Source organism: Verticillium dahliae, genomic scaffold (genome assembly GCF_000150675.1).
Source record: "Verticillium dahliae VdLs.17 supercont1.6 genomic scaffold, whole genome shotgun sequence".
Taxonomy (NCBI): Eukaryota; Fungi; Ascomycota; class Sordariomycetes; order Glomerellales; family Plectosphaerellaceae; genus Verticillium; species Verticillium dahliae.
This window is the reverse complement of record NW_009276926.1, coordinates 528219-541596: the sequence shown is the minus strand read 5'-3', so window position 1 is coordinate 541596 and position 13378 is coordinate 528219. Positions and strand designations below refer to the sequence as shown.

General features: G+C 59.7%; 4 protein-coding genes across 4 annotated transcripts; 3 read left to right on the top strand and 1 right to left on the bottom strand.

The window, feature by feature from the left end:
• Window positions 1–403: 403 nt before the first annotated feature.
• VDAG_03724 (transcriptional activator Mut3p) lies at window positions 404–3664 on the top strand (the record flags this gene model as incomplete). The annotated part of the gene is made up of 5 exons (XM_009653808.1): window positions 404–758; window positions 841–1585; window positions 1638–2267; window positions 2324–2708; window positions 2765–3664. 5 exons carry the CDS (start codon window positions 404–406, stop codon window positions 3662–3664), a joined length of 3015 nt encoding a protein of 1004 aa, XP_009652103.1.
• A 1866-nt stretch (window positions 3665–5530) lies between these two features.
• On the top strand, window positions 5531–7530 carry VDAG_03723 (xaa-Pro dipeptidase; the record flags this gene model as incomplete). The annotated part of the gene is made up of 3 exons (XM_009653807.1): window positions 5531–5731; window positions 5806–6005; window positions 6086–7530. The coding sequence occupies exons 1-3, from the start codon at window positions 5673–5675 to the stop codon at window positions 7528–7530; spliced, it is 1704 nt and encodes a 567-aa protein (XP_009652102.1). The 5' UTR covers window positions 5531–5672.
• A 513-nt stretch (window positions 7531–8043) lies between these two features.
• VDAG_03722 (uncharacterized protein) lies at window positions 8044–9545 on the bottom strand (the record flags this gene model as incomplete). The annotated part of the gene is made up of 2 exons (XM_009653806.1): window positions 8044–9370; window positions 9436–9545. 2 exons carry the CDS (start codon window positions 9543–9545, stop codon window positions 8044–8046), a joined length of 1437 nt encoding a protein of 478 aa, XP_009652101.1.
• A 763-nt stretch (window positions 9546–10308) lies between these two features.
• VDAG_03721 (dolichyl pyrophosphate Glc1Man9GlcNAc2 alpha-1,3-glucosyltransferase) lies at window positions 10309–11989 on the top strand (the record flags this gene model as incomplete). The annotated part of the gene is made up of 4 exons (XM_009653805.1): window positions 10309–10385; window positions 10454–10726; window positions 10778–11271; window positions 11328–11989. 4 exons carry the CDS (start codon window positions 10309–10311, stop codon window positions 11987–11989), a joined length of 1506 nt encoding a protein of 501 aa, XP_009652100.1.
• Between the last annotated feature and the right edge of the window lie 1389 nt (window positions 11990–13378).

Below are 13378 nucleotides of genomic sequence, written 5' to 3'. Positions count from 1 at the left end.
ACAAACCGGGGCCACTCTCGTTTCGAGGGGCAAAGGTCCCGCCCTGGCCCTTCTGCTCTACTCTGGTCTTCCTGGTCGTGCAACACTTTGAACCTCGTCTGCCCTCTTGCTGCTCTTCCTTCCCACCTCCGTGCTCAGAGATATAGGCGGGCGAGTCCATCTTCCTCCCCTCCGGCCACTGGATCAGGACTGTCCGCCTTTTGCTTTCCCACGTCTCAACTCATCTTTATCAACAACACGACGGCCTTGGAAGCCCCATCGTTGTCAAATCGAACTACACTGCATTGCACTTACACGAACCACACAATACCCAACAAACTCACCCACCCCTCCTGAGTTGCTCCCACTTGCGAAAGCTGCACACCACACCCTCCAGAGCACACCATTCCTGTGACAACACGCCATGGTCAGCCCTGATCCTGAGTTTATGCCCCCCCCTTCACGATCCTCCACGGGAACAACGAGTAGCACCACCGTCTTCGACTTGGCCACCAATCTCGACATGTCGGACGACGACTCGCATGTCACATCGCCCGCTGCTGGCTTCTCTGTAAAGCAGCAGACGCACTCCCCGACTGGCAGCGCCCACTCAGTATCCGATGAATTTGAGGACCACGTCAAGAATGAATCTGGCGACCCGGCCTCGGTCCCCGTGCAGAAGCGCCGCCGTGTCACAAGAGCGTGCGACGAGTGCCGGCGCAAAAAGATCAAGTGCGACGGCAAGCAACCATGCACACACTGTTCGGTCTACAGCTACGGTAAGTTTCTCTCTTGCCCCGAACCTTTGTATCATGATTTGCGGCGCAACGGCGCCCGCCCAACTAACCACACCCCCCTCAGAATGCACATATGATAAGCCTTCGAACCGTCGTAGGAACCCAGCACCACAGTACATCGAAGCGCTGGAAAGCCGTCTGCAGCGAGCCGAAGCTCTGCTGCACAAGTTTATGCCCGATGTCGACCTCAGCGACCCGAACCTCGACCCAACCGTGCAGCAAGAGTTCCGAAGCCGAGAACTCGCACGCAGTCAAGCAAAGATGAGACAGGACCACATGGGCCCTGGTGATAGGGAAGATGCCCAGCTCTTGTCCATGATTGAGTCCATAGGTCAATTGGACATGGACGATCGCGGCGGCTGGGACTTCCACGGCGTGTCCTCTGGCGCTGTCTTTCTGCGACGAATGAATGAGAACTTCCAGGGCCTCATGGGCCCTGCCACAAAAGCGCCGTTCCTCCCACGGAAGGAACGGCCGTATGGTCTGACGAAACTGGACTCCCCGGCGTCAGCCGGCAGCTCGCCACAAGATTTGACGCTCGCCCACGGGTCTGAATTGCCTCCAAAAGAGTTCGCCCGCAAGCTTTGCTACTACTCATTAAGCTGCGGAACGTGTCTCATTCGAATCGTCCACGCGCCGACATTCTGGGACATGTTTGATAACATTTACGACAAACCACACGAAAGCTACACACAAGAAGAGCAAAGGTACCTCGGTCTTTTGTATGCTGCCATGGCACTCGGCTGCATGTACAATAACCTGGACGACAGCTCGGCCTCCGTGACATATCAGGAGGCTATGAATCAAGGGTAAGCCTGCCTGCCGTTGATGCATTGGAACTGCTCACTAACGTTTCCAAAGCGTCAAGTATTACGACCACGCGAGACGACTACTGCAAGATATCACCGAGTGTCGGGACCTCACGTCATTACAGGCACTCCTGTTCATGATTCTCTTTCTGCAAGCAACATCCAACCTCAGCGGATGCTACGCCTTTGTCGGCATTGCGCTGCGATCCGCCGTGCGCATGGGTCTGCACCGCCATCTCCAACATGCACAGATTGGCGTGATCGAGCAGGAGGTCCGCCGCCGCGTGTTTTTTGTTGTTCGTCAGATGGATATTTACGTGTCTGCGATGCTGGGCTTCCCGCTCTTGCACAACCCCGAAGACATGGACCAGACGTACCCCACAGAGGTAGACGACGAGTACATCACCAACGAAGGCATCATCCAGCCACCTCCGGGCACCGCCAGCTTCTTCGAGGCATTCAACGCACACACGAAACTCATGGAGATCCTCGCCAAAATCATCAAGCACGTGTATCCCTTGAAGGGACTTGGGCAGAGCGTGATGAAGGGCGACAAGCTCGGCACCACATACCACATCAGCTACTCCAGCATCAAGAAGATCGAGGGCGAGCTTCAGGAGTGGTACGCGGAGCTGCCGCCTCAGTGGCGACCCAGCTCTGACGGACCCATCGAAGTGATTCGGTACGTGTAAACTTCCGTTACATTCTGCCACTGGACCTTCCGCTAACTGTGTCCAGCGTGCGACACCTTCTACGGTTTGCCTATGCCCATGTTCAACTCGTCCTGTACCGACCGTTCCTCCACTACGTATCGCCTCGCCTGAGTCTGGGCAAGAACGTGGACGAGCTTTCCTACGCGTGCGCTGCCGCCGCCATCAGCGTGTCCCGCAACATTGTGCACATTGGCATCGAGATCCGCAAGCAGGGCGTTCTCGCAGGGCCTTACTGGTTCATGCTGTACACCGAATTCTTCGCGGTTCTTTCTCTCGTGTTTTACGCGGTTGAGAATCCCGAAAAGCCCGGTTCGGGCGAGGTTTTGGGAGATGCCAAGGCTGGCCGTGACATGCTCGAAGCGCTCAAATCAAAGAGCCAAGCGGCCGAGCGGGTGACTGCCGCACTGGATGTAAGTCGCATTTTTCGCCACTCTTGTCATCATTTGACAGCCACTGATCCTGGCAGATCTTGTTTGAACAATTGCCCGAGAGGCTCCAGCAAACCACGGCCCACCCGATACCGTCCAAGAAACGATCGGCACCTGGGCCAAGACCTGGGCTGGGACCCATTCATGGCGGGCATCCGGGCCTGCATCCGTCCCTCGGGCCGCGCCGATCAGAAGAACTCTCGAGGCCGCCCAGCACGGCGCTGGTCAACGGGCGCATGGGCGCAGCGCCGGTCAGGAGCTCTTTCGACAGTGGCTTGTCGGACGGCTCGTACCGAGACTCGGCCTTCCCGGCCAACATGCAGGAGATGCTGGCGATGGACATGAACCCGCGCACGAGCCCGGAGTCGACGAGCACAGGCACGAGCTCGCACGCGCGGACGCAAGGGTATCCTCCGCCGCCGACACTGGGCAACGGCAGCAGCACATCGATCCACAAGCTCGACTCGCTCATGTTTCCTTCGGAGGACCCTTTCGCGTACCCGAAGCAGCCGATGATGGAGCTTGGTTTCCAGCCCGGCTCGGTGTCGGGCGCAGGCGCCACGGCGGCCAACATTAGCGCGCCGCTGGATGCATCGCAGTTCACGATGCCCGGGGCATTTGACGACATGGATCCGCACCATTTTCTGGGGCAGGGCCCCTCTTACTACATGCAGCAGCAGCAGCACCAGCAGCAACAGCAGCACCAGCAACATCAAACACAACAGCAAGTACAGCCAGGGCTGGACCTGGCCAACATGTACCAAAATTCCAACCTGCTTGGGATGCACAACGACGCATCACGACTGGAGCAAGCGCGGCGCGCAGCCCAGATGCAACGGCCTGTCGACAATAGACACATGGAGCGAATGATGGCAGATTCAGGATACCAAGGGAACTGGGGCAGCATGTTTGCGCGCGGGGGTTTCCAAGGTCTCTAGAACAGGGACGGACCCCGGGGCAGACAGAAAGCACGAGTACGGAGTAGGAGCAAGAGAGAGGAGCAAGAGAGAGGAGCAAGAGAGAGGAGCAAGAGAGAGGAGCAAGAGAGAGGAGCAAGAGAGAGGAGCAAGAGAGAGGAGCACAAGAGAGGAGCAAGAGGGAGGCCGCAAAGGGAACAGTCCCGACAGACGGACGAGCCCAGCGATGATTTTATCTTGTTTAATGAGCGAGCGTCAGCGGCGGCCCGGGGCGCGCGCGCGCGCGGTTTTCTACATTCAGCGAGCTCGAGAAGCTCAGCGCTGCCACGCCCAGTTCGGGGGGTGGATTCTCATGGGGAGGAGACGATCTGAAGGGGGGGTATTGGGTGGTGAGGGACAGAGAGGAAAGACGGGAGAGGGCAGGAGAAAGGCGCGACGGATTTTTGGCTTTACACGCACACACACGTTTAACGACTTGGGCGATTTTGTACAAAGGTATCTGGGGAGGTAATTTAGATGTCTCTACGGAGGCTGAACCCTTTCGTCTCTCTCTGGCTCTCTGCCTGCCTGCCTGCCTGCCTGCCTGCCTGCCTGTTTTTTCACTCCCCTTCTGTCTCGGAAATAACGTGAATGTGACGAGTCCGCGGACGTGGCACCGACAGCGGCCGGGCACCTCGCGTGGGAGCATTCTCGGACCGTGTGCCCCATGTCATGTCATGATACGGGCTGACAAACTCGACCTCAGGAGAGGCCCTCCGCGCCCCGCCCTTCTCTTCCTGCAGGCTTCTACTTGCTGCAGGCGAGCAATGGTTGATGAGGGCGGCAAGGGCCATGCCTGCGGGGATCCATTAGAAACGTCACAGCAACAAGCAAGGCGTCGGCAGGAAGGGGCACGTCGTGCTGCGGCGGTCGGTCAAGGGGAAAAGAGGGGCGCGGTGGGCCGAGGTGTCCGCCAAGAGACCAACGGGCGGAACATGTTCCGGGCGTCGGGCAGGCAGTTTGGGGCAACAAGCTGGCAGGACTGGATGTGTGTGTGTGTGTGTGTGTGTGAGAGAGAGAGAGAGAGAGAGAGAGAGAGAGAGAGAGAGAGGGAGGGAGAGTGATGTCAGACCCCCTCCCAGAAAAGGGGGGTCGGTGGGTTTTGCCCGGAATCGTGTATCAGCTCGAAAAACAGATGAGAGAAGGAGATGAAGATGGACTAGTGAGGAGAACTGGGCACTTTGGCAGAGCAGGAATGGGACGACGTTCTCGCCGTGTGTCGTGCACTGGGTCTTGGTGTCTTGGCATCGCGGTAGGGCCGTTGCGGCCTGTAGGGCTGTGATGGGTGGCAAGCGCTGAGGTACCTGGGTAGGTACCTAGGTAGGCACCTTGTCGTTACCTTGTCGTTACCTTACAGGGCGGCGGGTGTAAGGCGGGCAGGCAGAGCGAGTGGGGGGGGGGGCCCTGTTCGGGCCCGAGAGAGGAGGGTCTGCTTGTCAGAGGGTGAAAAGGCCGACGGCTGGCGGGTCTTGCTTGTTAGGCGAGCTTTCGTACATTATGCAGGTAAGACATATATACTTTCTATCGGTGCTTCCTTTGTATCTAGGTACTTACAAAATATGGGGCCCTTGTGGGCTGATCCACCTCTTGAAGTACCTAAGCAAGCTAAGGTACCTTACCTGAGAACCTTGGGTAGGTAGGTAGGTACCTTAGGTAAATATGGTACACTCCAGCGTTATCTGTTATCTCTCATCTCAAGGCCGTCTTTCCTCTTTGGGAATCCCACTGGGAAGACGAGCGGTGAGATGGCAGCACGACATGCCATGTTATGAACCAGCGACACTACCTATCCCGCCATCCACGCATTTGGACACATAATCACGGGCTGATCTGCGAGCGAGCCAACTTTATTCCCCCGAGTCATATTTCCCCGAGTCGTGGTTTCTATTTCTGGAGGTTCCGGACCATTCCACGTCGCTCATCTTGACATCTGTCGTCTCCCGGTGAACTAGCCCTACCGCGGCTGAACACCAGCGCGCGCCACGCCATCATGGCCTCGGGTGACATTGTCGACTACGAAGCCGTCATGGTGGATGAGTTTGATGCACTGTGAGTTTGGTACCCGTATGTGTTGTGATGCTACGTGGACCTGCGGTGACTCCTGATGCTGACCATGAGCCCAGGAACATCGAGGTCAGGGTTTCGGGGGGCCCCTCGTCTTCCGTGCCCGGTGCTGCCCTGTCAGCGCCGCAATGCCCCGGCATGAGAGCCTTGCCGCAGAAGGGGCCGGTCCTGTCGACGCCTGTGCCAACCACCGCTCCGCCTCCTACTCCGCTTGCTGTGGACAACATGGTCATCCAGAAGGAGACAACAAAGTATCCGGGTATGTTTCACTCTGCATACCCTCTCTGGTCTCCTTTCGTGTCTCCTCATGGCCCCCATGCTGACCTTCTCTTCTCGTAGCGAAACTCCATGCGGCCAAGGTGGCCGACGAGCTCAAGGCCAGCTCCGGTCTCGTCTTCCTGCCCGGTGAGCCGTCGCGTACCTACGAGTACTCGGACATGGGGCCGGCCTTCCATCAACGCCGCTACTTCTTCTACCTCGCCGGCGTCAACGTCCCTGACTGTGCCGTCACCTACAGCCTTGCCGATGACCGCCTGACCGTCTGGATCCCCCATGTCGAGCCCCGCAAGGTCCTCTACAACGGCCGCGTCCCCTCGATCAAGGACGTCCTCGCTGCCTCGGACGTCGACGAGGTCCGCCACATGCAGCATCTCCCAGCCTTCCTGCACGCCTACGCCCATCAGCACGACAAGGCCACCATCTACCTGATTGACGCCTCGCAGTCGCACCCGGCTCTCGTCGACAATGCTCGTATTCACATTGACAGCGCAGCGCTTCGCCCGGCCATGGACGAGGCTCGCGTCACCAAGACGGCGCATGAGATTGCCCTCATCCGCAAGGCCAACGCCGTCTCCTCAGCCGCGCACCGCGCCGTCATGCGCCACATCCGCCGCTTCGCCTCGGAGCGCCAGGTCGCCGCCCTCTTCACCGCCGAGTGCACCGTCCGCGGCGCCCCAACCCAGGCCTACGCGCCCATCGCCGGCAGCGGCCCCAACGCTGCGACCCTGCATTACGGCGCCAACGACGAGCCCCTCGCTGGCCGCCACGTCCTCGTCCTCGACGCCGGCTGTGAGGTCGACTGCTACGCCAGCGACGTCACGCGCACCCTGCCCCTGGGCCCCACCGGCCACTTCACGCCCGAGGCCCGCCACATCTACGACCTCGTCGAGCGCATGCAGGAGGCCTGCATCGCCGCCGTCGCCCCGGGAATCCTCTACTACAGCCTGCACCTCAAGGCCAGCGCCATCGCCCTGCGCGGGCTGCTGCGCCTCGGCATCCTCAAGGGCGACGAGAAGGCCATCTGGGCCGCCGGCACCGTCGCCGCCTTTTTCCCGCACGGGCTCGGCCACCACATTGGCCTCGAGACGCACGACGTCACGGGCCGCGACAGGCTGCTCCTCGCCGCCGGCGCACGAGAGCCGCGCGCCAAGAGGGAGGGCGTCTCGGCCGAGACGCTCGTCGGCCTCGTCGGCCTCGCGGCGGCCGCGACCACGACCACGACCACGACGGGACCGCCGTACCGCGGCAAGCAGACGCTCCGGCCGGGCATGGTCGTCACGGTCGAGCCGGGCCTCTACTTCAACAAGGACTACATCGAGGGCTACTTCCTCCGCGAGGACAGGCACCGCGCCTTCATCGACCGCGACGTGCTGGCGAGGTACTACCCCGTCGGCGGCGTGCGCATCGAGGACTGCATCCTCGTGACGCACGACGGGCACGAGAACTTGACTGACGCGCCCAAGGGCGAGGACATGCTGCGGATCATCCGGGGGGAGGCGCCGTGACGAAGGGACATGTGGGTTGGAGGCGTAGATGGCGTTGTCTGGGCAGCCTGGGCGGTGTGGAGAGATGATGGGATGCCTTCTGGGTTCTTGGTATGTGTTGACACGATGGTTTTGGCTCTTTAATCACATTATGTGCTTGTGAGCTTTGGACTCTTTCGATGTGTACTTGGCCTATTTATTCACACGATGATTTATGGCGCTTCAATATTATTGTGTGCTTGTGAGGTCTAGACTCTTTCGATATGTACAGGCTCCTATTTGTTCACGGTTTTTTTTGGCGCTTCAATTTTATTGTGTACTTGTGAGCTTTGGACTCTTTCGATATGTACATACCCCTATACTGTACAGGCGATCGTACCAACCAAGAAAGGACGCATCACCAAATCAAGACAGTCGTTGAGAAAAACCAGAATATGCTTGTATGCTAAAAATAAGGCCTCCTCCCACGCTCCCTGTCCGCTCCCTGTCCCCCCCCCTCCCCCCCAAACCCCGATCGCCAACGAGGCGACGCGCTCAGAGGTACTTCTTCGGCATGCTCGCGCGCCGCCTCTTGTAGAGGTAGTACCCGACGGCAGCGACCAGCTGGGAGCCGACAATGACGGCGATGAGCTTGCCGTGGCCGGGGACGGCGTCGGCGATGGTGCCGCTGAGGGAGCGGTGGTGGCCCTCGAGCACGCCCTTGATGGCGCGCTCGCTGCTCTTGACCTGCTGGCCGACGTCGCCGCGCAGGGCCTTGATCTCGCGCTCGAGCTCGGCGACCTTGGCCTCGAGCGTGCGCACGTGATCGAGGCGCGGCACCACGTCGAGGCGCACCGTGTCGATGAGCCGCGACACCTCGGCCCGCGACTGCTCGCCCGACCGCGCGTGCTTGGACACGGTGCGGAAGACGTTGCTGATGTGGTGCGTCAGGCTCTGCAGCCGGTTGTGCAGGTCGGCAAACTGCTCGGCCGACGACGTGAACGTCTCCGCCGACTGGTCCTTGATGTCGAACGGGTCCTCGTCGCTGCCGCTGCTGCCGCCGTCGCCGAGCGGCGTGTTCTTGCTCGTGTCCTTGCTGAACCAGCCGCCGCCGCCGCCGCTGCCCGCGTTGTCCCTCTTCTTCTGCTGCCGCTCCTGCTGCTGCTGCTGCTGCTGCTGCTTGGCCTTCTCCTTCTGGGCGGCCTCGTTGCCGACGGAGCCCTGGTTGGCCCCGGCCTCGCCCTGCTGGGTGTAGCTGGCCTCGGGGTGGAGGCTCTCGGACATGACGACGAGCTTGAACAGCTCAAACGAGTCGGGGTTGTCGGCGCTGGCGGCCGTGATGCCGAACTGGTAGCCCAGCGGCACCTTGACCTTGTCGGTGGCGAAGCAGGGGGTGCCGTCGACCTCGACGGAGAACTTGTCGGCCGTCTGCCGCATCTTGATCTGGCTCGGGCGGCCGAGGTTGCGGTAGGCGTACTGGCAGTGGCCAAAGGCGAGCCCGGCAATGTCGCCCTGGGCGCCAAAGTCGGTGGTGCGGTCGTTGAGGAAGCCGCGGATCATGCCGCCCGAGCCGCCGTACGTGTCGACGACGAGGACGAGGCCGTCGAAGCGCCCGACCGTGTAGGCGCTGTGGAGGCCGACGTCGTTGCTGCCGCCCGACGTCAGCCAGATGTTGAGGTTGCCGCCGCCGCGGTCGGGCCCGTTGGCGCGAAAGTCGACGTCGGCGATCCACGTCGAGTGCATCAGCTTGTTGCTGGACCACACCGACGCGCGCTGGTTGCCCGGCGCCACAGGCGTCAGGATGATCTTGTTCGACAGCACCTCGGGGGTCTGCGGGCTGCCGACGAGGGCAAAGTTGGGGATGACGCCGTCCTTGCCCATGCTGCATGCGCCAGTGATCAAGTCAGCGAGGAAGGCCCATGGGGGAAAGCGAGGAGCACAACGTACGTTCCGGTGTAGCCCAGGCTGAGCTCATTGATCAGGTACTGGGCCTGTGTCAGGCTGGTGCCCAGGGCCATGGTGAGGGCCGCGCCCAGCGAGGCTTGAGAGATGCGCATCGTGAAAGGAGGAGGAGGAGGAGGAGGAGGAGATTCGTGTCTTCGTGGTCTCGTGGCGGTCGAGTCGTCTGGTGATCAAACACACACGCCGGTGTCAATTGATCGTGAGTTGAACCAAAGGGGAACGAAAAAAAAAGTAACGAGATCGAGAGAAAAAAAGGCTACAAGCCTGGAAGAGATTCTCTGAGAGGAACGGAGGGTCGAAGCCGCGCCAAGTCAGTCGGCCCTGCGGCTCAGCCTTGAGGACAGTTGGCAACCTTTCAAGCTGTGACGGGTATGACGAACAGAGCAGCTCAATGGGGTCAAGAATCGGAGATGGGGGTATTTGAGTGATGATAGAGCTGGAGAAGCCCTAGACGTACTGATGCTGGGTATTGGACAAACGGATAGAAATGAAGCTGATTGCTGGTCAAGCTTCGAACAGAGGGGCCAATTGATGGATTCTCCCAGCCATGTCCAGCTCTCACCTGTGACAGCTTCAGGACACGGTTCCCTGCCTCTGTGGCTCTCTGTGGCTCATCCGCCGCATGCGCCACAGATGATCGGAAGTCGGGCCAGGGTCGGCCGATGGTGACGCACGGGCCACGATGCTCAGGGTCCAGACAGACAAGACAAAAGCAGAAAGAGACAAGTGACGACAGGTGTGAAGGTACAGCTCCCCATGACATTGTGCACGTCGTCGTCAACCAGCTTCCTCTTTCTTCACGACCCCTCTCGGCAATGCCAACGCGACCTCACCGGTGAACGAACACGGCGCATCACGATGGCCGACCACTTCCCGACCATCACGCAATGCGCCATCGTCGCGGCCGCGTTCAAGGTGCTGCTCTTCCCAGCATAGTGAGTGCCCCTCCTTGTGCTTGCTGTCGCCAAAAGCACACATGACAACTGACAATGTGAACGCACAGCAAATCGACCGACTTTGAGGTCCATCGCAATTGGCTAGCCATCACAGAGAGCCTGCCCATCTCGCAGTGGTACCTCGAGAAGACGTCAGAATGGACCCTCGACTACCCCCCCTTCTTCGCCTACTTCGAATGGGCCCTGTCGCAGGTCGCCAAGCTCGTCGATCCGTCCATGACCAAGCTGTACAACCTCGAGTATGACAGCTGGCAGACAATATACTTTCAGAGGTGGAGCGTCATCATTTCGGAGATTGTCCTCGTCTTTGCGCTGCACATGTGGGATGACCCCCATCTTTGGTTCGAGCCAAGTCCCTAACCGAGACACAGGTTCATCGACTCGGCGAGCCCCTCGAACCGGCGCGCTACCCAGACTGCTGCCCTCTCGATTCTTCTGTCGCCCGGCCTGCTCATCATTGACCACATTCACTTCCAATACAATGGCTGCATGTACGGCATCCTCATCATCTCGCTCGTCCTGGCCCGCAGCAAGTCGACCCTGCTCTCCAGTGGCCTCGTCTTTGCTGCGCTGCTGTGCATGAAGCACATTTACCTGTATCTGGCGCCTGCCTATTTCGTCTTTTTGCTGCGCGCCTACTGCTTGTCGCCTAGATCCATCTACAACATCAGCTTCTTCCACTGCGTCAAGCTTGGTGTTGGCATTGCCGCCATTTTCGGCGCCGCCTTCGGTCCCTTTGTCTACTTGCAGCAGATTCCCCAGCTGCTGAGCCGCCTGTTTCCTTTCTCGCGAGGGCTGTGCCATGCCTACTGGGCCCCCAACATCTGGGCGCTCTACTCGTTCGCCGACAGGCTTCTCATCATTGGTATGACCCGGCTTGGTCCCCCCCCCCCTCTATCACCACATGCTGATTCTGTGCAGTCGCCCCTCGGCTGAAGCTTCCCGTCAACCTCGACGCCGTCAACAGTGTCACGCGAGGCCTCGTGGGCGATACCGCCTTCGCCGTGCTGCCCGAGATCAGCCCCAAGATCTGCTTCGGCCTGACCCTCTTCTTCCAGGTGCTCCCGCTCATCAGACTCTTCGGCGCGCCGACGTGGGAGAACTTTGTGGGCGCCGTGACGCTCTGCGGATATGCGTCCTTCCTCTTCGGCTGGCACGTCCACGAGAAGGCCGTCCTGCTCATCATCATCCCTTTCAGCCTCATTGCGCTGCAGGACCGTCGATACCTCGGCGCATTCCGCCCGCTTGCCGTCGCCGGCCATGTGTCTCTGTTCCCGTTGCTGTTCACGCCAGCCGAGTTTCCGATCAAGACGGTGTACACCATTTTTTGGTTGATCCTCTTCCTCATGGTGTTTGACCGACTGGCGCCGGCCTCGCGAAAGGCGAGGTTCTTCCTGCTCGATCGCTTCAGCACGCTGTACATTGCCGTCAGCATCCCGCTGATTGTGTACTGCTCCCTTGTGCACCAAGTCGTGTTGGGCAAGAGCTACGAGTTCCTCCCCCTGATGTTCACCAGTTCCTACTGCGCGATAGGAGTCGTCGGGAGCTGGGTGGGCTTCATGGTCGTGTACTTTGCATCCTGATTCTCGGAAAAAGAGGACAGGAGAAGCGTCATGAAGCATGCTCTGAGCTCTGAGATGCGCCTAAAATAGAGATCAAGTTCCGAGACGCCAGCATGCCACGGCAGACAGTGAACGTGAATCAGGCTCCTGGAGAAGGAGCTCTGTCACCCAATTGAGTGGGTTGAGGTTGGTGCTGACTCAGGAGACGGCCAATCAAAGCTGCGTTACCCACGTGTGATGCAAGGCTGAAAGCCACTGCAGCGGGTAGAATTTCTGACCCTAACGATTTCGGGACTGGGGTGGGTCGCCGGGGAGGGGGGGGCTCTCTATTGTGGACCGCGACGGATGGCTGCGCGTGAGCGCGCGTTGCTTGTTGGGTCCAATTTGTTTGACCGGTCTTTGGCAACCGCAGTCGGGCGGCAGACAGCAGCCGACTGAAAGATGGACAGGACGTTGATGCACAGAATAGGGGGGATGCGATGCGAGACGAACCACTTCCAGCATACCTACGACAAGGTTCGGATGGGACAGGATGACGTCTGGGGATGGTCAAGGGCTCAGAGACAAGGGAATGATATTGAATGCGACGCGGCATGCAGCATGGTCCATGACCAATTGAGCTTCTGTATACATTATTCAGCCTCGAAAGAACAGAGGAGATGAGTGAGAAGTCTTTTTGCCGAGGTGGTGGACTGGCGAAGCCGGATGACGCAGGGCGGTTGCTGGGGGCCTTGTCAAATGTCGAGGAGGCGATTGACAGATTCTAGGCTACCCTTTTGATGGTTCGAGGACGTGCATCGAATCGACGCTCATTTGACCATGTCGTCCACAAAAATCTTCCTTTGACGTGCAGTCGATTTGGGCGAGCGACGGGATCATTTTGAGCCCATATACCGTGGTCCATGTCCGCTGAGCGAAAAGGTGGTTGTCGAGGCAGAGATGGCCGGGTGGATAGGTGGATAGGTGGTTTGGAGGAGGAGCGCGAGCGTGAATCCGAACCGAACCGCACCGCACCGCGCCAACACCACACACACCCACGGGGGCTGCCGGACGGGGGTCCCGACCAGCGCAGCGGCCGCCAATAGGACCTCGCGGACGGCGGTTAAGCGAGGCGCCTCCCCACTGTCCACCGTGGGTCCAAGTACCGAAGTCACTGTCCCCTTCTAAAGTGCACCCGGTACGGGGGCCTTTCAGCGGTCGACAGCGGGCGATCGTGGGGGCCGTGGATCGTGAGGTACCTCGGGGTACTTTGGTGTCAGGGACCAAATGGACGACACTGCCGACCGACCCCCCCCCCAATCTCGTCTCGGTGCAGATGCTACTGGCGCTGGGGTCGCTGCACTGGGTGAAAGGGTGTAAGCCTCCTCCCTCGGCCCTTCTCCTCCTCTCCCAGTCGGAATTGGATTTTTT